Source organism: Rhinatrema bivittatum, chromosome 2 (assembly GCF_901001135.1).
Source record: "Rhinatrema bivittatum chromosome 2, aRhiBiv1.1, whole genome shotgun sequence".
Lineage (NCBI taxonomy): Eukaryota > Metazoa > Chordata > Amphibia > Gymnophiona > Rhinatrematidae > Rhinatrema > Rhinatrema bivittatum.
The window spans coordinates 169,006,442-169,032,519 of NC_042616.1; the positions used below are offsets into that span (position 1 = coordinate 169,006,442).

The 26,078-nt window shown below is 43.7% G+C and overlaps 1 protein-coding gene across 1 annotated transcript in view; it reads right to left on the reverse strand.

Moving 5' to 3' along the window:
• The window catches only part of KRIT1 (KRIT1 ankyrin repeat containing), a 188,473-nt gene that overhangs the window by 150,610 nt on the left and 11,785 nt on the right, over window positions 1-26,078 (reverse strand). Inside the window, 1 exon segment of the mRNA XM_029588859.1 lies at window positions 23,087-23,226. Within this exon segment, the coding sequence (XP_029444719.1) occupies window positions 23,087-23,188 (102 nt within the window). The 5' untranslated portion in view covers window positions 23,189-23,226.

Consider the following 26,078-nt stretch of genomic DNA (forward strand, 5'->3'; position numbering starts at 1 on the left):
AGAGGAAACCCTATGGACTCGGAAAGGAAGACAGATAGAGAATCAATAGAAATGCTCCTGTAATTGAAAAGAATGAATGTCTTAAAGTCTATTAAAAATTAAAAGCATAATCTGCACGTATCATCAGTGCTAATGGCACAAAACAGCTAAAAGTAGAGAAGGAAGCAAAAAACAACTCAGCAGAAATCAAGTGGGATCACAAGCAAATACTGCAAAAAATCATAGCAAATGAAAAAAATATTGGCAAGAAATTAGCGAAATATCTCATGGCACAGCTATATTATCGCTCCTAGAATTTGAGCTCTAGCTTTCATGGAAATCTAAACCGCGCTTCCCTGTGGTGAAGACCTCTCCCACTATTGTAGCCAAGGATGATGGTGCTACAAGGTCTTCAGGTGTTGGAAAGTGGAGGCTAGTCAAACCGGATGACACGTTAAAGCCCTCGCCCGGGACCGCTCCTGAAACCACAGATCCAAACGGATAGCAAGCTGGATCAAATCCTCCAAAGATTCTGGTGGCTCCCGTCTGGCCAGTTCATCTTTAATGGTTTCAGATAGGCCTTGCCGGAAGATTGCCGTGAGGCTGTCATCTACCCACTGTAGTTTGGAAGCCAGAGTCCGAAACTGTACAGCATATTCCCTGACAGAGCAAGATCCTTGATAAATCTAAGTCAGAAGCTGCAGAGGCGGTATGTCCCGGTTCATCAAATACCAGAAGAAAATCTTGAAGAAAATGATTCAAATCCTCCAACAGAGGGTCTTCTTGCTCCCAGAGAGGAGAGACCCAGACCAAGGTAGAACCTTCCAGGAGGAATAGGATAAAGGTAACCTTTGTCTTGTCAGTGAGGAACCGGGGCACTTGGAGTGTAACGTGCATATGGCACTGGTTAATAAAGCCTCTGCACTGTCGAGAATCTCCACTGAAGTATGGAGGTGGGGGTAAACGAAGAACAGGATTCGCCGGGACTGCAGGAGGTGCTGGTGCTCCTGCAGCAAGAGCATCCATGCGTGCTGCCAGTCTCTCAAGGACCCCTGTTACCTGGTCCAGAATGCCTTGTTGTTGCTGGACCCAAGTTGCTAATCCACGAATGACTTGTAAAGCTGTCAGATCCATCAGGTCCATGGCCTCAGCAAACTTAGATTTTGCAGACCTAAGGATGGTAGTCACCACTACCACAGGTGGATTTCCCATGATAAGCCCAAGGTGCTAAAGGCTGGTATGACTTAGATGGTTTCCTGGAGTAGAGGCAGATCCAGTGAACAGGCAAATGGTCAGGGTGGGTGGCAAACAGCAAGATCCAGTTCCAGGCAGACAGGTCCAAGCGGCAATCCAGGAAAGACCAAGTCCAGGCAGAGGTCAAAGCAGAAGAACAATCCGAAACAGGCAATGGAGGAAGGACAGACAAACAGGACCAGACCGGGGAACCAAGGGGACCAAGTGCTGGACAGAGGTAGGGAAACATGGCACATGGGAAGCACAGAGAACTACAGGAGTAACTCACACTGAGACTGAGCACTCAGGAGACCTGTTGCTGAGGCAAGGAGTAGCGGGAGGAACAGATCTTTAAGGAGCCGCTGCCGACAGTTCCTGTGGCTTTTGGAAGCGTGCATAAAACGTGGGCTGGTGACGTGCTGTGCCTGGGCAGGAAGAAGCTGCCGCCGCTAACAGCAATGGTGTTTTGGGCCAACAGGGGGAATGTCGGAGGCTATTAAGTTCATGGCGGGAGTGCCCTTTAACACCGTAGGGCTTGGATGTAGACAACAGACCTGGTGGTGGTTGGGTGAAAATTGGAGGCAAGAAGGTATCTATGGCAATCAGTGAGTTTCGGTATAACGTGGTTTTTATGTGTCCTTCATGTATTTGGACAGTGGTGTCCAGAAAGTAGATTTGCTGAGTGGATTCTTCTAGGCTCAGGTTGATGGTGGGGTGGAATTTGTTGCATTCTTGGTGGAATTCTTTAAGGGCTTCTAGTTCAGATGATGAAGATGTCATCAATGTAGAGGAGGTAGAGTTAGAGGAGTGGCTTCTGGGTGTAGGAGTTGAGAAAATGTTGTTCTAGGTCTGCCATGAAAATGGTGGTGTATTGTGGAGCCATGCAAATACCCACGACAGTGCAGTTGACTTGGAGATACAAGTCCTCTTCAAATTTGAAGTAGTTGTGTATGAGGACAAAATGGCAAAGTTTGCTGTCCAGTTCAGCTGTGGGATCATATTCATGATGGCTTGTAATCCGTCTTTGTGGGGGATGTTGGTGTAAAGGGATTCAACATCCATGGCTGCCAGAATAGTGTTGGCTGAGAGGTGGCCAATAGATTGGAGTTTTCTCAGAAAATCTGTAGTGTCGCAAAGGTAGCAGGGAGTGCTGGTGGCATAGGGTCTGAGGATGGAGTCCATGTAGCCAGATATTCCTACTGTGAGGGTGTTGATCCTGAAGACAATGGGGCATCCAGGGTTCCCTGGTTTGTATATTTTGGGCAATAAGTAGAAAGTACCTGGTTGTACTTCCTGGGGTGTGTCCAGGTAAATCTGTTGGCGTTTTCCAGTGGGGAATCCCTTCGGAAAATTATGTAGTTACTTCTGGTATTCCACAGTGAGGTCGGAGGGAAAGGACTCGTAAAATGTGGTATTGGAGAGTTGTCGTTTTGCTTTTTTTTGTGTAGTCCAATCTATTTATGACATCCATTGCTCCTCCTTTATCAACTTCCTTGATAATGATGTCCGGATTGTTTCAGAGGCTATAGATGGCTTCCCATTCTATGCGGCTGAGGTTCTGGGGTAAGTAATGCTGCTTATTGATTATCTCGGATTGGGCATGTGGCCAGAAGCATTCAATGTAAAAAAACAGTCCAGTGTTATGTCCCTCTGAGGGAATCCATTGTTTTTGATATTCTGAGAAAGTGGAGAGGATATGTCATCATCTTCTTCTGTGTGTGGCTGTGTGTTGGTTGGTATAAAAGTATTCCTTGAGTCAGAGATGGCGGAAATGGGATTCCAGATCACCACAGAATTGTATTATCTGTGTTATCACTTCATGCATCTGTTGAAGTGGATTCTGCCCTTGAAAGCTTATGCTTTAATAAATTGGTTAGTCAATAAGGTGACACTCGATTCCTGTCATTTTTGCTTCTATTCAGTCAGTCTAAACTTTTAAAAAAAAATGACCACTAATTTCCAGCTAATTTTATAATTAACTCTGACTACTCAGAATCTTATCTTGACTAGGTTCCCTTTTACACAAAACACCTCTCATATACAATCTCACTCATTCTAAAAAGTGTTTTCTACTGTCCTTTTCAAAATATTAAGTGATTTTGTTTTAAGTTTGCACTGCCTCAAAGAGGAGCCAAAGTTCAGTACTCCCACTCTGGCAGAAATTCAACATCGCTCTCCTTCAGTTCTAAACTGTAACAAGGGTTTTTGTTAGTGGATATCTGTACATCATGAGCAAAAATAGTTCCTATGCTGACTGGGATGTCAATAAAACAACCTCTGCTATAGATTTACTTAATCCTGGGAACATTTTGGTAACTTTAAAATTACTCAAAATGGACTTAAAAATTCAGGAGAAGCTTGTCAAAGCCCAACTTGAGTATAAAGATGCCTGCCCTCACCCTGTTGTGTTTACCAGTTGTTAGCCAGGTTGCTTAAGAAACGGCTTTGGAATGTTACCAGTGCTGGGCTGAACGGAGCTATTCTCTAAAGAAAAGTGGACCAAACTACCAAAACCACAGTTTGGATTGGAATCAATATTTGCAAGAAACAATTTTCAAGAATCAAAAATATATTAAGCACATCCATAAAGTGACAAGGGTTTCCTCAATACCATCTATAAACAGCTTCACCCCTTTTTAAACCTTTAAAACAGCCAAAAATGTTCTGATGTGCTGGTGCCCTTTTTAAAAGTGCTTGAAATATTTATGATCAAAATAAAAACAGTTGGGAGCTCAAATCCCTCTACAGTTGCCCCCACACCTTATTTATTTCTGCTCGTTTTAGGGTATATTTTAAAAAGCCTACGTGCACAGGTGGGGTTACGCACGCCAGGCCTATTTTAGAAAGGCCCGGCAACGCAAGTAAAGCCCCGGGACATGTCTAAGTCCCGGGGCCTTGGGAAAGGGGCGAAGAGGGGGTGGTCCGGGGGTGGGGCAAAAGGCCTTTGGCACAGCGGCCATTTGCCGCTGTGTTGGAGGATCGCGTGCCAGCCGGGTGCTGGAGCGCGCAACCTGTGCCTGCCCCTAGGCAGGCGCAGCAGGTAAAATAATTTTTATGGGGGTGCCTAGAATAGGGATAGGGAGTGGGTTGATTAGGGGAAGGGGAAGGGAGATTAGGTTAGGCGATTGGGAACGGGTGAAGCCGCAGGCATTGGCGCGTGCAGGGTGCACAATTGTGCACCCCTTGCATGCGCCGATCCCCGATTTTATAACATGCGCGCACCTGCACCCACAAGTTATAAAATCGGATGTCCAAGTGCATGCGCTACCCGGCGAGTAGCTTTTTAAAATTTACCCCTTTATATTTTTATCCCAAAAAAATGCCAGGGCAGAACTGATGCCATTTCCACACTTTTTACCCCATTTTCACATGTGGCAAGGTCTTTTGTAATGCCCCTCACCTCTGCTCACTTGACCCCTGATGTTAATTTAATTTTTTTGTTTATTTTTACATTTATTTAACAATTCAGGCTGGGACCGCAGTTTTCTGATGACATCATCATGATGTCTCCGGGATCGTGGCTTCCATTTCCTTATCATGCCAGGAGCTTTACACTGCCCCCAGACACATCCCTCAAGCTTCCCACAACATTCCCACAGTGAAGCATGAATTCTCTCATCACTGCTGCAACCTGAACACCAGCAGAAGTGGCGGCAGCAGCCCGACACCATGCTGCTCGCTCTGTCCCATCCCCCCTGTAGCACAACGCTGCTTCTCTAGCATCATGGGAAGCTTCTTCCTTGCTACTGCAGCAGACCTTCAACCTCCACAGCTCTCTGCTATCGGCAGCACAATACTGCCCAGCTCAGCCTCCAGATCAGGCCTTCTCCCTGCAGCTCAATGCTGCAGGAATGACCCCCCCCTCTCTCTCTCAATGCCACAAAGGGCAGGCAACAGGTCCCATGTAGCACTTCTACAATACACAGCGCCTCAAAACTCTGGTCCAAGCAGGACCTTCAAAACAAGAATAAAATAAAAGTCAATGGCTCATCTGGGCGGGCCATCTTTTCATTAGTTGGTGATTCGATTATTAGGAATGTAGATAGCTGGGTGGCTGGTGGGCGTGAGGATCGCCTGGTAACATGCCTACCTGGTGCGAAGGTGGCGGACCTCACGCGTCACCTAGATAGGATTTTAGACAGTGCTGGGGAGGAGCCGGCTGTCGTGGTACATGTGGGCACCAACGACATAGGAAAATGTGGGAGGGAGGTTCTGGAAGCCAAATTTAGGCTCTTAGGTAGAAAGCTTAAATCCAGAACCTCCAGGGAGGCATTCTCTGAAATGATCCCTGTTCCACGTGCAGGTCACAAGAGGCAGGCAGAGCTCCGGAGTCTCAATGCGTGGATGAGACGATGGTGCAAGGAAGAGGGATTCAGTTTTCTTAGGAACTGGGGAACCTTTTGGGGAAGGGGGAGTCTCTTCCGAAGGGATGGGCTCCACCTTAACCAGGGTGGAACCAGACTGCTGGCGCTAACCTTTAAAAAGGAGATAGAGCAGCTTTAAAACTAGAACAAAGGGGAAAGCCGACAGTCGCTCAGCAGCGCATGGTTCGGAGAGAGGTATCTTCAAAGGATACTAATGATGCATTAGAATTAGGGCATCCCGACAATGAGGCTCCAATAATTAGAAAAGTAGTCCAAGTGCCTGTAACTAAAAACTCACCTGAGCTAAAAAATTCTAACTAATCCCTATCAATTAAAAAGCAGAATGAAAATACAAACAAAAAACAAACTTTGAAATGTTTGTATGCTAATGCCAGAAGTCTAAGAAGTAAGATGGGAGAATTAGAATGTATAGCAGTGAATGATGACATAGACTTAATTGGCATCTCAGAGACATGGTGGAAAGAGGATAACCAATGGGACAGTACAAATTATATCGCAATGACAGAGAGGAGCACTCGGGAGGAGGTGTGGTGCTTTATGTCCGGGATAGCACAGAGTCCAACAGGATAAATATCCTGCATGAGACTAAATACAAAGTTGAATCTTTATGGGTAGAAATCCCTTGTGTGTCGGGGAAGACTATAGTGATAGGGGTATACTACCGTCCACCTGGTCAAGATGGTCAGACGGACAGTGAAATGCTAAGAGAAATTAGGGAAGCTAACCAAATTGGTAGTGCGGTAATAATGGGAGACTTCAATTACCACAAACAAAAAAGAGTCAGTGGATAACCACAAAAATAATCTAGTAACAAGAATTGTGGAAATCGCAATATTGTAAATATTAGCCTAAGAAGGTGTCAGCAAGCCTGATGTTATATGTCTTTATGACAGACACTAACCGGTCTACTCAATCATCCACCTTCATCATTTTTTTAATTCTTTAATACTGCAAAAATTATTTTTATATAGAACTTTTTCTTTTTAATTAAAATAGTCCTCCATCCAAGAAATTCAAACTGAAACGGACTCTTATCAAACAACTCATTCTTATCGCCCTCAAACAACTCATTCTTATCGCAATGAAGAGACATTTCAACTGTTTTTGATTTGGTTAAATTCTTGTAATTCTCATTTAAAATTTACTGCTTCAATTGATTCACAAACAATTACATTTTTGGATATTCGCATTACTCTGATCGATAGAAAATTCGTTACCTCATTATATCGTAAGCCTGTCAGTTCAAACACTTACCTCCACTATTCTAGTGCTCATCCAAGGAATTTAAAGAGAAATCTACCGGTAAGCCAATATATTCGTTTGAGACGTTTATGTACATCAACAGCAGATTTTGAAATGCAGTCTAAAGTATTAAATGAACGTTTTACTGCAAGAGGTTATCCCCGTTCATGCATTAGGAAGGCATACCTTCGTGCAAAATACTCGCATCGGGAATATTTGTTCCTTCCGCGTACAATAGATGATTCTGTACGTCAGACTTGCATTCTACCCTATTCTACTGCTGCCTCTAAAATTCGAGAGTCAATTTTAAAATATTGGCATGTTTTGCAAGTACATGAGATTTTTCAATTACCACCACGTATCACTTTCTCCCGTGCTGCAAATTTGTGAAATCTGTTAGTAAAATCTGACAGTTCTGTCACGTCAGTTTCACCTAGTTATACTCCAGGATCACACCATCCGTGTCACACCTGTTCTGTTTGTCAATCATCAATGTCTGTTCAAGATTATTTGATGTTACCCTCAGGATATAAAATATTTCTGAAGCACGACACTACTTGTGATTCCTCGATGGTGGTCTACCTAATTCAATGTCCGTGTTCATTACTCTATGTTGGGAAAACTAAGCGTCTTCTGAAGACTAGAATGATAGAACATCGTTCTAATATTAAATATAATCGAGAGGATGAACCATTGGTATTGTATTGTCAGGAATACAAACACACCTTTGCTGATTTACTTTTCTGTGCTATAGATCATATAATACCGCACTGGCGAGGGGGAGATAGACATCATCTTTTATTGCAGGCAGAACAACGCTGGATATATAGACTTAACACTGTGCATCCGTTCGGGTTAAACAATGAATTAGAATTACATGCTTTTTTAGGATGATCACACTCTTTCAATGATCTCTCATTGCGTAATTCATGACATCTCAATCACACTTGATTTAGGTCACTGACGTCAGAGTTTGGGTGAATTTAAAGAGACGTTAACCTCGGTTTCAGTTCCTCCAATTCCCCTTTTGACAAGATGGCTGAGACGTGCGGTCCATTTTGAATGGTAGCCTTGCTTCTATCAAGATAAGTACTATTTTTACCTTCTTTTGATGTGTGAATTAATTATTATATGGTCATTTTAGGTAACTGACTCTTGCCAGCACATCTTTTGATGTGCCCCTGATGAAGCTGAGTAAGCGAAACACCGGCCTGTGTAAATGGGCGATAAGAATGAGTTGTTTGATAAGAGTCCGTTTCAGTTTGAATTTCTTGGATGGAGGACTATTTTAATTAAAAAGAAAAAGTTCTATATAAAAATAATTTTTGCAGTATTAAAGAATTAAAAAAATGATGAAGGTGGATGATTGAGTAGACCGGTTAATGTCTGTCATAAAGACATATAACGTCAGGCTTGCTGACACCTTCTTAGGCTAATATTTACAATATTGCGATTTCCACAATTCTTGTTACTAGACTTCAATTACCCCAATATTGACTGGGTAAATGTATCATCGTGTCACGCTAGAGAGATAACATTCCTGGATGGAATAAATGATAGCTTTATGGAGCAATTGGTTCAGGAACTGACGAGAGAGGGAGCAATTTTAGATCTAATTCTCAGTGGAGCACAGGACTTGGTGAGAGAGGTAACGGTGGTAGGGCATTTCCTTTCAGATTTTGTTACTTGAGGTTCCAATTGAAGGACAAAAGAAAAAGAAGAAAAAGGTCTTGTTAGAAACCAAATTGCCACTGGACAGTGAGAAAACACAGGAAATCTTAGACTTTGTAGCAGAAACCACCAAACCACTTTCACCAACAAACCTAGGCATAAAAGGTGGGATATATGCTTGGTTTATATGTGTTTTTGTTGTTAATGTTGCCTCCTACTTAATCGCGTCCATTAGGCGAACTTCGGTGGTCGCCTAGGGCACTGAGCTGTAGGGGGCACCGAAGAGCAGCCACGTGTGCCGCAAGCGGGGCCTGTCCCGCTCGCGGCAAACAGAAATAGAGAAGCACACACTGTCGCCCCCCCCATCTGTTTCGGCGCCGCTTATTCGCAGATTTCAAACCCGCTGAGCGTTTTAAAATTGTTGCGCGTTCCAGCCGCACTAGGCCTGCACCCGTGTCTGCTCCCCTCACTCCAGTGGGTCCCGGTCTGACCTCTCCCGCGGCCGCAGACAGCTCCCTGCACCTGCGGCGCCTCGTGGTGGCGTCCCCAGGCCCTTCAAGGCCTTCGACCTCCCAGTGCTCCTCTCAGCGTGGCTTGGCGTCCTCCTCTGCGTCGGGTCTGCCCCTAGGCGCGCGCGGACCGCCCAGCCCTTTAAAGGGCCCAGGGCGGGAAACCACTCTGCGGCGCGCAGCAATGACGTCACCTAACTTCAGTATATAGAGCGAGGCCCTCTCCCCAGAACCTCGCCTTGGCAATCGGGTCGTCACCTTTGTGTGAAGCTAGTTGCCGTCCTTGTTCCAGCGTTCCCTGTTCCTGTGCTTGTTCCAGTGTTCCTGCATTCCCTGTTCCTGTGCTTGTTCCAGTGTTCCTGTGTTCCTTGTTCCTGTGCTTGTTCCAGTGTTCCCGTGGTCCTTCCTGTGTTCCAGCGTCTGTTCCTGAGTCCTGTTCATGTTCCACTACCCTCTCGAACTGATATCTGGTACTGACCTCGGCCTGTCTTTGACCTCGCTTGGACTGATACTTGGAACTGACCTCTGCTTACCTTTGACCATGCTCAGACTGATACCTGGGTCTCTGCTTGCCTTTGACCACACTCGGACTGATACCTGAGCCTCTGCTTGCCTTTGACTATGCTCGGACTGAAACTTGGAACCGACCCTCGCTTTGGCTGACCATCCTCAGACGAATACCCTGGCTTTGACCCTTGCGCTCCATTCGGACACTCTCTTTGCTCCTCCTGTGACACCAGGTCCGCCTGCTTTACCACCACCCATGGCCTTCTTCAAGCTGGACCACTAGGCGCTGCCTATCCTAACCGGAGGACCTTCAGTTCCTGCTTTGTTCCAGTGATCTCTGGTACTCTCGGTTCCGGTCTAGCTCGCCTGTTCACCGACAGCCGTGCACCTCTTCTCTTGGTGGGCACACCTCTCCGTCATCTCTCCAGGAGAACCCCAGAAGCCCACCTAAGCCTAGGCAGTCTGGGAATCCAAGGGCTCAACCCACGGAGCCCCCGGACCGTTATTGGTGAAGTTTCTGTCAGCCTCTGTCTCCTCGTGTGCTCCGCCTCCTAGCGGCAGGCGCCCTCTGGGATCCCTCAGAGGGCCGTACCAATCCTGCGCCAGGCCAAGGGTCCACCTCCAGCACAACAAAAATAAGCCGCCACTACAAACAGATGCAACAATAAACCTCAGCAAATATACTGCAAAAAATTCAAATCACTTCAATGTTTCAAAATGCATTTTTAAAAACTTTTCTTTCCACTAAAAATAAAATTTAAACAAAGTTTAAACCCCATTTACCTGTGAGACTTCATACAATCAATCACAGTAGCACTGTTACCTAATACATCAAGCTGTCTGTTGCGTTTGTCGGTCGCAGACAGCTGTGACCTCTCTGCCTTACCTCTTTTTCTCCCCTTTCCCTCTCTTTGGGCAAGATGGCTGTCTCCGGTGCAGAGTGCCACGGCGTTTTCAGACCAGCATGGGAGTCCCCATCCGCCATGCTCACTCCTGTGGCCTCTTAGGACACGAGCGCGCACATCTCTGATGCTAAAGTACACGTCATGGCGGGAACCTCGAGGGCGGCCTCACCGCATGATGTCAGTACCTCCGGGTATGACCAGCCTCCACTTCCGCTACCAATTTGAGTTAGCAAAGACTTTGCTTTGCTACTCGCCTGCTCTAAGCTGCTAGCTTAGACGCTTCCTTTCGCTAAGGGTCTTGCCCCAGCAGAAGCTTTAGACACCCACTCCTCGGGGGTCTCTAGCTTCCAACTCCCTTCGGGGTCCTCACTAACCTAGACAACTGCTCCTCGGGGGTCTTTTCTCTTATTCATTTCCAGGATATTGGACCGTTGGGTACTCGCTCCTCGAGGGCCTATCTACTTCATATCCTGCACTATGGACCTTCGGTCCCACCATTCTACCATCAGGAAGACGCCTTCACTCTGTGAGTACCTCTACGAACCGGCGCTCCAACTCCACCCACCAGCCGCAGCGTTACCCGCACTGCAGGCTCCTGCCTCTCGTGAACATCTGGGTGAGACTACACTTCTGAGCCTGTTGAGTGTATTGGCACCTCGTGGATCAGTGCCTTACCTTCCTCCTTTACCATCAATTTACAGCAATACAATAAAGACTCTATCCATTCTGTGTCTGCTAACTGTGTCAGCCTATCGCAGTGGTTCCCCACAGGGCTTCTCCCCGTGGGCGGAGTCATCTCCACTGCAACCAAGGGTCCACAATGCCTCAAACATGCCTCAAACATGTCAGATCAGCTGAAGTTGACGCTCTTATATCCTAACATTTTGAATGGCACAACTTTATTTATAACCTTAAAAAAACAGCTTCCCGTTCAATGGCTTGATTTAAGCCTAATGGGTGAACAGTTTGCCATTGAAAAGTATAGGATTGTTCTTTGCGATGCAGGCATACGGAGGCATTACCACCCCTTACCATAGAAACATGTTGAATTACAAATAAACGAAAATGATCAACAGAATGATGTTTATTTATCCAATGTAATACTAGTGGGGCACCCATATTTTGTGTTCCAATACAACTCTTATGTTGTATGATGCATGTTTTAATCTCCAATTTAGTGTGCCCAATATATAATTTATGGCAAGGACAAAGAATAGCATAGATCACTTGCGATGTCTCACATTTGTAGTGCTCACAAAGTTTGTTTTTAATGGGTAAAAAGGGGTGTTGAGTTCACAGATGTTTATCACATTTGAACAAACACCACATTTCCCACATGCATATTATCCGTGTATTATTGAAGCTGAATTAATTATATTGCGACCTGACATACCAACCAAAAGGTCCCTAAAATTTTTAGCAAAGATAAGGAGCTGTTCAAAAATAACATATGAACTGAGAATGTTCCAATGTTTCAAAATATTTCTTTGTATTTCTCTGGTGCTTATTGATCGGCAGATATGCATATGATGCATATCTATTGATCAATAGGTGTTTTTTGAAAAGAGGCCAATAAAAGATCACGAATTGCAAATAACACCATTTTATAAGCTCATTTAATAATCTTTCAGGGAGACCCTCTTTGAAAAAATGATTGAAATGGCGCAGTCATAAAAACTGCCCAACTGGGATATTCTCCCGAAGCCTTCTGTCAAGTCATCATACCTTTTTCTACTGGTGCCGTGGGAAGCTGAACAGTAACGGCTTTGGACACTGTCTGCCGTTTGAATGCTTTTGCGAATGAGCGGCTTGTTTTTTAATTGTTTCTGCTTTATGACTGGTTTGAGCCTGTGAAATATATTGTTGTTACTATTTTGTGATTTTGAAACGTTTTGCTGAATTGATCCCCCTAAGGAAGCCCGAAAGTGGGTGAAACAAAGAAAGGCCTTTGTAGGGGTTTCTCACTGGTATGGATATATAATGTATGCATAGCGAGAGAGAGAGAGAGAAACTACAAGAAATGGAGCAATATAAAATTGCATGTAGTGTTCAGTGTGATACTACAGGAAAAACTCCAAAAAGGAAAGAAAGAGCACTAATGATGAATGTTCACATCTAAAAACCAAAATTTATTATCAAATTTGAAAAAATAGATGAGCACATTTAAACCTAAAACTTGACTGACAAATTTAATGAGATGTAAGACAACCTATACAATTTTACACATTGTCTTGAAAATAAACTGCAAGGACAGGAATACATATATATATTGCATAAGTACTCACTAAATGTGCCTATTTACTACTCATTATCTTTTCCTTTACACAGTTGTAACTCACATTATAATGGACAAAACCACCCCCATTCAGCCATTCATAACCACACCCATCCATTCACTTATAGCCTTCACACAACAAGTTATTGAGCAATATATAGGAACATGTATGCCATACTGTTCATGCATATTATAAATGGTGGTTTATACACAGAACTGAAAAATGCAAACTGCTCATTTAAACTAACTGCATCTATAAATACATTCAATTGAACCCCTGATCATAATAAACACATCCCTTCACATTAATCCATTCCAACCATTTAATACAGGCTTATAAATCGTTGTTCCTGATTTATGATTCATAACAGATCCAGGAATACATAATACATTTTGGTTTTTAGATGTGAACATTCAACATTAGTACTCTTTCTTTCCTTTTTGGAGTTTTTCCTGTGTGTGTGTGTGTGTGTATATGTGTATGTACACACACACACACACACACAATCAATCTAGAATTGTAAATATATATATTTTTTAAAGACCTCAATAATAAGGAAAAACAACATACTCATACATAGCCCAACAACAGTATATTCTTTTCCAGTATTGGGCTATATGTTCCAATTATGGTACATAAAAAACCCTTAAATAATTGTATAAGTTGTGATGAATCACCAAGTATCTCTAAGTCCCTGCGCTTTCAAATTGGCCAGATCTTTAAATTGCTCTTTGGTCAGTGCTATTTGGGTTGAAAATAGTATTCAGTAATGTGGCTGCACTGAGGAACTACTCCTCCCAGAAGCCCTAGCACTAAGATTTTAGGTGGATCTGATTAGAGAGCAGCTGGGGGCAGGGTGGAGTCACTCACACTTGCAGTAGGTGGGCAGGTGAAATAAATGAGGCAGCCTTTTTGCAGTAAGAGAAAGAGATGGGGCGAGACAGGGATACACCAAGGAGAAGTGCAGAGCCTAGCTTCCAGATTTAGTACAATGGAGGAAACTTCAAACCCCCCCCCCCCTTCACATGGATAGTGGTACACCTGATCACAGCTGTAACCAAGGCATCCATCACTGACACCTGAAAAAATTTCTGTAGCACAGTCTGTGGAAGGGGTACAGTTGCTGCAGAAGTTTAAGCGCTCTCAGGTCTGACTCCAGGGACTCCCATTCCACCAACATCATCTCCTCCACCTCTGGATAGAATGGGAAGGTGGTAGTGGTTTTACTTTTACACTTAATGGTCCCACACAGGAGCCTCCTGTGACTTTGATTCTTCAAGATAAAGACACGTAACCACCTAATCTAATCTCATCCTGATGGAAGAGATGAATGATAGAATCAACTTCAGGTCCAGGGGGAATAGCCCCCTCCTCTAGAGGTGCCCAGCTCTCAGCATCTCCAGGCTCCTCTGCGCCCATCTGCTCCTCCCACGAAGGTCCTGGTGCATTTATTGCTGGCCGTGCCCTCTTAGCAGGGACCAGGAGAGACAGGAACAGAGCTCAGACCTTCCGGGGTCCTTGATGGGGACCCCCATGGCCCTTCCCCCGGTTGAATAAAGACTCAAAAGGCCTAATGTAAAAAATTCAAAAATTCCAGTGAAAAGTCCTCTTCCCTGTCCCCCCCCCCCCCCCGGGGACCAACGCATCTCTTGGTGAAGGCTCTGCTAGAGGATCGCTGGTACCAAAATTGGGGAAGGGGAGCCTTCTAGCTCTTCCCTGCTCTCAATGCTGCCCCAGAGTCTGAGTCCAGTCATATGGGAGAATCCAAGATGGCCACATTCTCTGCAGGCCACACAGCAGACTGCATGTCAGACCTGTCAGAGGTTGGATTGCCAAAAAAAGGAGGCGAGTGATGAAGTAGGTGCTAAGCCAGCCTTAGAGCAATGTCCGGGAGTTTCCCCCAGAACGGGCACACACTAGGCAGACCAGCCCCTTTTCCAATGCAGCTTGGAGGACCCCATAGGCCTCGCAATGCCAGATACTGCGGGCGAGCCTGTCCATCTCTCCCTCTCAAGAACATGCCGAGCCACCCCAAACTGAGCCTCTCTGCTCTCCTCTTTCCCTTGCAATAAGCCTAGAGCTGGCCACAATGCACCCGACAATGCTGAGGATGCCTTACCCTACAACTTCACAATTTGTGCAGGCCCTCAGTGGGAATCTCTGCTTTCTTTTATTTATTGAAACCAGCCGACTGCTGGGTCAAAGAAGGAGAGCAGAAGCATGAGGAAACTGCCTCTCAGAATACCAAAATAAATCACTTATCTGATGTCGTCCCCCCCCAAACATGCTGCTCCACCAAGCTCAACTAAGCACCCCCAAAAAGGGGAGCCAAAGAATGGGCTTGCACTGCTGGCCTAAGCCAATGGCCTGGCCCTGGGATCTGATCAGAGATCCAATGTCTGGCTGCTGCACCAATCCATATCTACTATCTGCTGGAGGCAGAAAAATACTGAATTCCTGCTGCTAGCACCACCTTCTAAGTAGTGGCTGTGATGTTACACAGGAAAACAGTGTTGTCTGCCTCCATCTGTTGGTAGGGGGAAATAATCCACTCATCAGGGCTGGACTGGTGTAGCAGAATGAGATGGAAATGTGCATTATTAACCTATGTTGTCTCCTGTGCAGCTTCTTTGATTAGCATTTGAAATATTTGCCCAACCTTCTCAAAAAGCTATTCACTATGGCCACCCATCAACTCTTAAATACGTAAAGACAAAACCATATAGCTGTCAAGTTACTAAATGGCCAGCTACCTAGCATAAAAGTTCTCATTCTTTAGCATATCATGATCTAAAATGATATATCTGAAGTTTTGTTAACCACCTATATTATATCACAGAAAGGGGCACATTTATTAAAATGTATTAGTAAACAAGTAAAACAGTTAACATGCATAAGAGCATGTTAGCTATTATAGTGATACCAACATGCTTTTCTGTCAATTAACATGGATGTCAGTGAAAAAATTTAAATGAGCTAATAAAATGCAAAAATATGCTAATCAACTAATTTAAATGTAGTGTGATTTGAATTTACACATTTGTGCATGTTAACACAAAATCAAGTTACTTACCTGAAATGGGAGTTCCCTGATGGACACTAGGATGGCAGAACTCACATGTGGGTGATGTTATCCGAAACAGCCCAGCATGCAACTTTTATGTCAAAGAGATTCTAGAAGCTTTTAGCATGCTCTTCTGAGCATAGGCAGTGGCAGCTACCTCCCAGGCATGGCCCCTCAGTCCATGATAAAACTAAGACTTGGAGATACCAACTCCAAGAGAAGGAGGGAGGGAGTTGTGAGGACTGTCCATTGGAGAACTCCTGTTGAAGGTGGTAACTTCATTTTCTCTGAGGACAAGCAGGATGGCAGGCCTCACATGTGGGTATTCCCAAGCTACAGGCTGCCTCAGACATAAAGGGAAAAATATAACCATGCCAAAGGCATGACTATTTTGGGTGGCAAGAGGCCAAACTTATATAATCTGTTTCCCCCTTCCCCCTTTTTTAAGGCAGTATGACCAATAATAGGTTCTAGAAGGGAATGGAGTTGGGTTCTTTACCTCAATGAGACTCGATAGGACAGACTTTTTTAAAATACAGCTTTGTGGCATGAGACCCTGCCAAAAAGAGGGATGCATCATTTATTTATTTATTTGTTTATTTATTTAAGATTCTTATATACCGGAATTCCTGTATAAAAATACAAATCACACCGGTTTACAGTACAACAGAACAGACGCAAGGGTGCGATACAGCGAACATTTGAACATTTGAAACAGTGAGACATTTCTACATTAAAAATTAAATTCAAAATTAAATAATAAATTAACATGAGGAACAATTACAGCCAATAGAACAAAAACCGTGTGAAAATCCCACTTCTCTGCTTCGAAACAAAGAATCAGGACTTCAGCACAGGAAGCCATGACTTGCCCCTCTAGACCCAGGACCACTTGGGCAAGAGAAAAGCACAATTCACTAACCAAGAGAAACAGTGCTTTTGGCCGGAGGCATTACAGGTTTTGGGTGTCAAGAAGAAATCAGAGGAGACTATCTAGGCCTGTAAAGCCTACCAGATGGATTTCTTGTACCTGAAGAATAATATATTTCCTTTACAGACTTATGCATGATGTTAGTCAGGAATAAGAGACAAGCAGAGAAAACAATGTACTTGGAAAATAATCTTCTAAGAAGGTGGCAAAGGCATCCTACTTGCCAAATGATCATTAATAAAAACTTGACCTCCAAGGTCAGTTATGCTGCAAAAATGCAGAGGCTCGAAACAGCCTCTTAACCACCAGGCGAACACCATGCTGAGATATCTCAACACCGTAGAAGGCTTAGCGGTGAGCTTCGACTAAAGCCACCCATTATATAGCACATGTAATACTGTTCTTTTGACAATCAGTGAAAAGCGAAAATGCAGAAGGCATTTTAAATAGGTTTATGGCGAAGCAGAGAAAAGGTTCTCGGACATTTTCTCAAGCCAAATGCCAAGACCTGTTCTTATGCAATGGCCTCTTCTGGATGCCCGAGGAGTAGAAGATATATTGGTAGACAGCCTCCAGGGTTGCAGGGAGAGAGATGCAGCCTCTAAGCTGCAAACATAAAGGTTGGGCAAGTCTCCAACCTTATTAATTCCTTGAAGAACTTTTACTTGGGGAGCTTCCACTGAATCTGTCTCAACCAAAAGGGTCTAGCATCTTCTCAGTACACATAGGTCATATAATTACAGTCCTAAAGACAAGCATTATTTGTGAATGCATTATGTTAAAAAGAGCCATTTTTGGCACAGAACTGTGAAACATGCCAATGAGCTAGAGATATGAAATTTTACAATGCAGCTCAGTTTACTGTGCTTACCACAGTTTTAGCCTGACACATTTATTTAGACATATTTTCATAAATTAGTCATCAAAGTCAGTGCAAAACTTTGTATGCTGATTAGTGACCTTGCATTGATCAGTGGTGGTTGAGCCACTGCCAATTCAGTAAAATTGACAATCCCATTGCCTAGGGGCCACTCCAGATAGCCAGACAAGGTACCAGTCACAGGTTTCCAAGCTCTTATTTAAGCACAGAACAAGAAAAGGCAAGACATTACATACGAGAATTGCTTAAACTGCAGATTTCATAAAAATTCACTTAGTGATTTTTTTCCTGACTTGCACATGCTTTTGTATGCCACATCAACGCGTGACAAAGTGGCTTGTGAATAAAGGTACTGCCTGCCTGATGAAGTTGTTATGAATGCATCAAGGGTAGCAATAATGTGCTCTTCTGGAACCCAACAGGTTCCTCTACAGAGCAGCCAATAAAATGACCTAGCAGGACCTTGGGGGCGCAAGAAACTGACCAAGATATCACGTTCTTCAATTGAGACTTTGCATAAATGGAAACTGGATATTGAAGGGCATGAAAATATTCACATTCATGTTCTAGCTTGTAATGAATGAGGTGATGTCATTCGAAATTTTGCTAAACTAAATTTTAGTTGCATCAATGGGTTTGAATTGATGATTTTCCCTTGTGCTAGCGACTGTATGACCTTTGCTAAACCTCTCATACTGAACAGGTCTGATTGCTTCAATGTCCTCCTTTGGCACAAAGAAAAATGTGCTACCTCAAAGAGCAGAGTGGTGTGGCAGGTTACAGCATTTCCCAAAACCTCTGCTACAACACACTGCTAACATGACATTACCATAGTTCCTTGTGAAGGTGATACTTTTCCATGTTCAGGCTTGCATGCAGTAAATAACACAGCACAATAAAATGGCCATTTTGAGGGGTCATTTATAAAAGTATGTCGAAGCAAGATATGTCATAAGCTACAAGCACAACAAACATTGCTGTTCTGTAGAATTTCACATCTCTAGCTCATTTGCGTGTTACACAGCAGGGCGCCAAAGATGCCTCTCTAACAGAGCATGCCAATGATGCATGTTGAGGCCTTAATTCTGACTAAAACAAGATCGGGTTCAAAATGAAACTGAGACTTGTAGAAAAAAAGATGCTCGTTCAAATGACATAAAAAGTAAAAAAATTAAAGTGACACAGATATTTGCACCTGAAAATTGGCAAACATTTGCATAAAAAGTGACATCTTGTCTTTATGTAATTATATCTTTGCTTCCAGTTGCCTGAAAAGCCTCTTACTGTAAACCTTAGACATGTATGCCATGGGCCATGACTACTGGTTCAATCAGGGCCTGAATCAAAGTATAGGTCAGAAGCAATGAGGAGTCAAAGTAGGCCTTATATTTCTTTTCTAACATTTTTCACATACTTTGCTGGCCCATACAAAGGGAGGCAAGCTCATGTTATGTTAAAACTTTGCACTGGGGTTGTACTAATCCACAAAATGTCAGGCCCCTGAGAGGTGTTGTCGGCTGCATCACCTGGACAAAATGGCCATTTTTGGTTGTGCAGAGTATGGTACTAAGAGGTGGTATCCATTCAACTGCCTCTAGCTCTCCACCCAAAGGAGATCCAGGTGAAAAATTTAGTACAGTTTTGTTTGTGACCCTAGAGAACATCCGTGCAAAACTTTGTTCAATTTGGAGGAGGTTGAGCGTAGACCCTTGATCCACTTGAAATGGAATGACCCTCCTGTGGAAATCTGGACTTCCAGACTCAATTTCAGCCTATCATGACAGATTTCTCACCCACTTGGCATAGGATTTCTAGTCCTACTGCTAAAGACAAACTTGTTCTTCAAATGAACGGCCTCCTGTTATATGAGACAGAGTTAACATCTGTATGGACAAGGACCACCATCAGCCAACAAACCCTCACAACCTTCAGGTTTACATTTACTACCCTCTACTGAAGGAGGAAAGTGAAAAATCCCTAAGCAACCCCACCTTGGATTTGGAGCCTTTTACTCAAGCTTCCAAACTCAGGATGCATGCTGCCATCCATGGTAAGGGTAAAGGGTACTAGACTACCTTATAAAAAGTCATCCACCTAGATAGTGTGTCCGTCATGGCTGAGTATGTAGATATCTTAAGATGTGGAGTGGATGGAATCATCTCCCTTAAGGGTCTGTGCTCATCACAACATGACACTGATTTATCTGGAATGGCTGCAAAGCAATACGTTATGGTTTTCACAACAGGTATCTGAAATGCACTCCCTTCACATGGGAGAAAATTCTTACCTGCTCCTTGGGAGCAGATTCCTACTAGAGGGAATCCAAAATTAGCAACGGGGACAATACTTTGAAATGCCAGATCTCGTGACCGGCCCCAGCATGTCTTGGACCTCTGTGTTGCATGCCTGCACTGCGTGAAAGCAGTGGTGTGAGTTCTCCTCCCCATAAGGACCCCTGAACCCAGCAGGGTACAGAAGATGGTTCAGGTAGAAAGCAGCTTTTCAGAAGCAAATTCATAAGGGAGAACAGAAAAATCCCCTCTCCTGGGAAGAGAGTAAGACAATGAGGAGGCTATAAGTAACGCTTTTTTATTCAAGATAGGACTAATTTCTCAACTTCTACAGGGGCGGCAGAATATATGAGTAGACTCCCTTTCCCCACCTGTGATATAAGTTGTTTGATATGGCAGGTGACACCGAGAAGCTGTTCAAAGAGCGATTTGGGAAGAGCATCAAACATGTATACTCTGCTTTTGATAACCAGAGTACCTGCAATACTTTGGTTTTAGTTATAATTTATCTACCTGAATACCTGGAGGCAACACCTTAGTGACAGCTTGATCAGGGAAAAGAACCTCTGATCCAGTAGAATAAGGAGCAGCCCTCACTGGAGGAAAAATGGAAAAGTGGGTCATCCACTCTTCACACAGTGCTCTACCCGTAATAGAGCAGGCAGGTGATGACCCTAACACTGTTAGCATCAACAAAAGAGTTCACCAGGCTTGGGAACGAGACTGATAGCCACCTCTTCCTTACTGTTCCTAGCTCCATATAGGGTACCTGTAAAAAGCTCGTGGTTGATCAGACTCTATCATTAACAGGCATAGCCCCTGCAAGAAAGCAGATAGTATAACTCTGGAATCTTGCCAGTGACAGAGAATTCAGGTTGCAAGCTATCAAAAACAGGAACCTATTGAGGCCTTCCCCCCCCCCTCCCTATAGGGGAGAGGAAAAAAGGGCTCCGATCCTTACTCTAACCTCCCTGTACCCATGCTACTTAGGTGATCCAACCAGGAGTGAGTTGGAACCCTCTCATGTAAGTAGGGGCTTGGCTGAAAGCCTACTGACCTACCTCAGAGACATCTCAGTGCACTGGTGATTTTGATGCCCCTTGTCACTAATTAATGCACATCATGACACAGATTAACAGTGTTACAGCAACACTCACGCTAACCCAGTGTTTCAGTGCTATGTATCACTGCTGTGGTGCTCAACCTTGCTGCCATTGGCACAAGTGCACCCAACACTGGTTCAGCATTGGCCTTGCCACCTACACCTATGCCACAGCATGCTCTAATGTCCATACCATGGCGTGAGCCAACATCAGTTCTGCTGATGCCCGTAGTGGCACCCTGTGAAGAAGCTGATGGTATCTGTTGCCTATTGCAGGTTTCAACCATTCCAATTCCATCAGCACTCTATGCCTAAGCACTTATGTCACCGGATGGCGCATGGTGGCGCCCCAGTCGACAGCGCTTGATGGCAACCAGTGGCATCTAGCACTGAAGACGCTCAGTGGTGTTCTACCAAGATGACCCAACACTGCACAATGGTGCCCCATAGCACTCAATGGTGTCTGATGTGCTCACAGCAATCAGTGTCCAAGGTTCTTGATGGCATCAATGGTGCCCACGATATCGATGGCACCCAGGGCGTTGTATCAATTCGATGGTGCTCGAAACTGACTGCACCCATGGGGTCACATCGATGGTGCCTACAGCGTCCGACTGTGTCAACGGCGTCTACAATACTGAACAGTGTCCCTGATGCTAGATGGCGCCCGATACTGGATGGTGCATGGCGCTGATGCCAAATGGTGGCAAGCAACGCTAAGCTCCATGCGGAGTTGATGATCACCAATGCTCTGGCGCTTGGATGTGCAATGACAACTGATATTGGGGAATGGCACCATTGGTGCACCAGCAGTGCTGATTGCCTATGCTCATGTTCACCCTCTCCTCCTTGGAGACTGCCCTGCCAGGGCATGCTGGCAGGCAAGAAGGGAGGCTATGTCATCCATGGCACAAGAGGTCAAAATTAACTTGGGCCTGTGGAGACTAGTGCTGTTCCCAGTAGTGTGGGGAAGAGCTCTCTTCCCCATGCGAACGCTATGGTGTGTCATCCTCCCCCCTGGCACCAGGAGGTGGGGAAAATCAATGCTGGAATCTTTTGCTATCTGGGCCTCAGTCGAAGCTCAGTGTTTGGATTAAATGTCATGAAGCTTATGCTTGTATGGGAACATGGGCAAGTCCCCAGACTAGAGGACTACCCGGACCACACAGGGTAGGGTAGTGGCAACAGATAAAACAAAAAAAGAACACATGAAGGCTGAGGAAAAGAATAAAACTCATAAGTTCCTAGGCAGCATTATTTATTAATGTAAGCCAAACTTCTTACCAGACTGCACTGGGCACTAGGCCCGCTCACCATGTAGCTGAAGGAAGTAAAGAATTATAGAAAAAACTGAAACAACTACCTAAAGGTACATGAGGGAGGAAAAAACCCCAAAGGGCCCTGCAAGAAAAAAAAAAGAATAGCTTCTGCCTCTCCAGAAACTTTTCACTGTAGTAGCTGTGAGAGAGAGCAAAGAACTGACTTGCACGCTTGGTGGAAAAAATGAGTCTGAGGGGCCCTGCCTGGAGGCAGGGAAGTGGCTACAGCTGCACATGCTCAGAGCAAGCCAAAAGCTGCTAGAATCATTGAAATCAAAGGTCTGTGCTGAGCTCCACTGGATGATGATACACATAGGTGAAGACTGACATCTTGCTTGTCCTTGGAAAAAATATAAACTACAGCTGCAGAGGTAGTTAAAACATTTCCATTAAATAAGCATTAGTCATGATAGGCATGTTAAACACTTGCATTATTGCACTTAAGTAACACACATGGATAAATAGGACTCAAACTGTAAAATAACTATAACACACATGAATCCATATTCATATCTATATAACTAATATTTACAGATTTATTTTTACTTTTTTTTTGATTTTGAGAAAAATCTTGCACACATTTTGTGCATAGATGTGTATGCTGCCACTAACCCAAAAGCAGCAGTCACTAAAGGATTTGAAGCATTTTGGATTATGGCTGGCTAACCCAACCTACTTCCAACTTGTTGCACAGCTACAGATGAGAACACGGAATGGCCACATTATCACGTGTCATTCACTACAATCAGAAAAGTTTGCATAGTTAAAATCAAGGAAATTGTTTTTCCTTACTTCGTAGGACTTTGCACGATATTCACGGGAATTGAGACTTGCAGGATTCTTTGGTCGAATCACGGCAACATATACGTCTTCAGCGATGTCTGGGCCTCCCATGGCATTGCCTTTTTAAGTTTATTATCCACAGGAGCAGCCTACAAGATAAGCACAACAACAAAACCTTAAACTGATATTGGAAAGTGTTATGAGGTAAAATGTTCTAAGATTCACTTATATAAACACATGAAGATTATAGGACGTTAGACAATCTGTGGAGCCTGGCAGGTACTAACTTGACTACATGTTGGCCTAGGCATATAATGCAAATGTACTGAAACTGAGAAATGCTTTACGTCTTTGATAAACCTTGACCAGTCAACAAAGTCAGGTCAACCTGATCTGCTGTTAAAAAGAATCTAAGTTATAAAGTTTTCTAGCTAGTTAGATCAACACAATGAGTCACTAAGCTTAGTCTGTCTTGACTAGATTGTAAATTCCACAGAGCAGGGACTGTCTCTTATGTATATCTGTATAGTGCTGCATACATCTTGCAGCACTATTATTTATTTATTTATTTATTTAAATTTCTATACCGATATTAGTGGGGACATCATATCGGTTTACATCAAAAACAAAAGGTTGGAAATTACATAAAACAGGTAGGTGGGGGGGGGAGGGGAATAGGAACTATAGAACGCAGAGTATATAAATGTTTAGTAGTAGTAGTTGTAGGATAAGGGTATGAATATCTTTGACAAGTCCAGAAAGCACCGTTCTGCACTTCTGATTCACACAGGGGTGCTGATGAAATATCCTGGGGCACTCCAGATGCAAGTAGGATTATACCAGTTATGTGATAGCATTCAGTCTGCTTCCGATATAGATGTTTGTGAATGGTAAGGTAGTTTAGAAATAGGAATCATTTTCTGTTACTGTATTTTCTGTTCTTGTGATTTGTCTTTGGAATAAAGAAATAATCAAAGGTCTCAGTGTTAGAGCTTAATTTATTTCTGAAACATCTTAAAAGCTAACAAGGAAGAAGTATAGCTTCCTCACATGCTCATCTTCTGCCGCTAGAAAAGCCAGCAATGCTACATTAGTCATGGCAGCAGCTAGAGACTGCATTTTGTGACCAGATGAAGGAAAATAATATTTTTATTACTATAGTGATGGACTGGACAGCCCGCCACTGGAATTACAGCACTGTCACGAGATGGGGGCTTGAAAGAGATGACTGGAAGCAATAGAGGAAGTAAGGTCACTCTGAACAAAGCTGTCTGGTAGATGTAGTTATAACAGAGTTTAAGATATGCACACAGAAACGGGCAACTAGACCACAGAGTAAACAATTTAAAAAGATTTTATTTATTTATTTGGCATTTTTTTTATATACTGACAACCGTTTGCACATCGTATCGGTTTACAATTAACTTGGAAATTATAGGCTGGGCCTTTACATGGAACAGGTAACTCTAGGTAAAAACGGAGGAACAAGAAGAGACAAAATTACATAAGTTATAGAAAAAAAAAATAGAACTTATTTACATAATTACAAAGATAATCAATGCAGACGTCACTTAGGGCTGGATTTTCTAAGTTCGCAGAACTTAGAAAATCCGGTGGTCACAGGGGACGGGGGTGGGGCAGTCCTGCGCCAGCCAACAGCGATCGCACCGAAAAACTACACCATAAAAGGTGTAGCTATTGGGTGCGAAATACGCAGCGAAAAGGCTCCTTACCTTTTCGCAGTCCTTGCAGAGTCGGCCCCGGTGACACCCAGACTCCTCCTCTTCCGGGGCAGACTCTGCCCCGATGTAGGTAGCACAGGCATGCGCTACCTTCGCTAGCTATCGCAGGCTTGCGCTGTTAAGCGCAAGCCTGCGATAGCCTTAGAAAATAAGGCCCTTAGGGAGGGCAACAAGGCCCTAAGCGTACCCAGGAAAGTATGAGGGTAAATGACAATAGCATCTCCATTTAGAAGTCAGGAGTTAGCTATCTGCTAGAAGCTCCTGTAAAACAAAATGATATTTCAAAATGTGTTAGCCAGCCTTGGTTTTCTGCTGAATTGGCATCATATGAATGAAAGTTAAAACATATACAAATACATTGAAGGAAAAGTACCAATCTTGTCAAAGGATTATTATATAAAGTTATTTCAGTATAAATCTATGATTCATATTTCCAAAAAGAAATATTATCAAGTTACAATTAATAGTTAATTGTCCCCGATTATTATTTGCTATGTTTGGAAATATGTTTAGTCTGCTTTCAAACTGCACAACTACTGATGGGCCTGATGCAGAAACTTTAGTTATATTCTTTGATAAAAAAAACAACAAATTTGCATTCGGTTTTACCTGCAGTATCTTCAATTAATGATTGATTTGAATTAGGAGTATTTTTATTTTAATAAATGTTATTAAATCGCTTCACACAATAAATGGCCAAAGCGATGTACAATAAAACATACAAAAAAGTAAATATGTACATATAACAAATAAAACTAACGTGTAGAAAATATTAAGTAGTGAAACATACCATATACAAAACAAAATCAGCATCTGACCAGCACATGAGAAGATCACTGACCAATAGAGTCAGAACAATTAATACCTCTCTTTTGCAGCAGATCTCTTAAGACCACTCCAAAAAGCTTTGCTACTAGGATTTAGTCTTAAGTCAATCGGCAAGGCGTTCCATAAGGAGGGTACTGCCATGGAGAAGGCTGATTCTCTGTCTAGCAGATGTAAACGAGCAACTCTAACAGAAGGCACGTCAAAGAGCCCACGATGAGATAAGCACAATTAAGGAGTAGCATTATTATTGCAACCGTCCCTTCCCGACGGCTGCACTCCTCCTACCTCTCTCCTTTTGCTCCTCTTCTTGCTAATAGACGCCTGGCTGCCGTGGTGTCTGTCTGCCATCCTCTCCAGCATCCCCGGACCGGCTTGGGTGCTGCCTCCCGCCATGCTCTGTCTGTACTTTAGGGCGTGCACGCTGCGCGGCC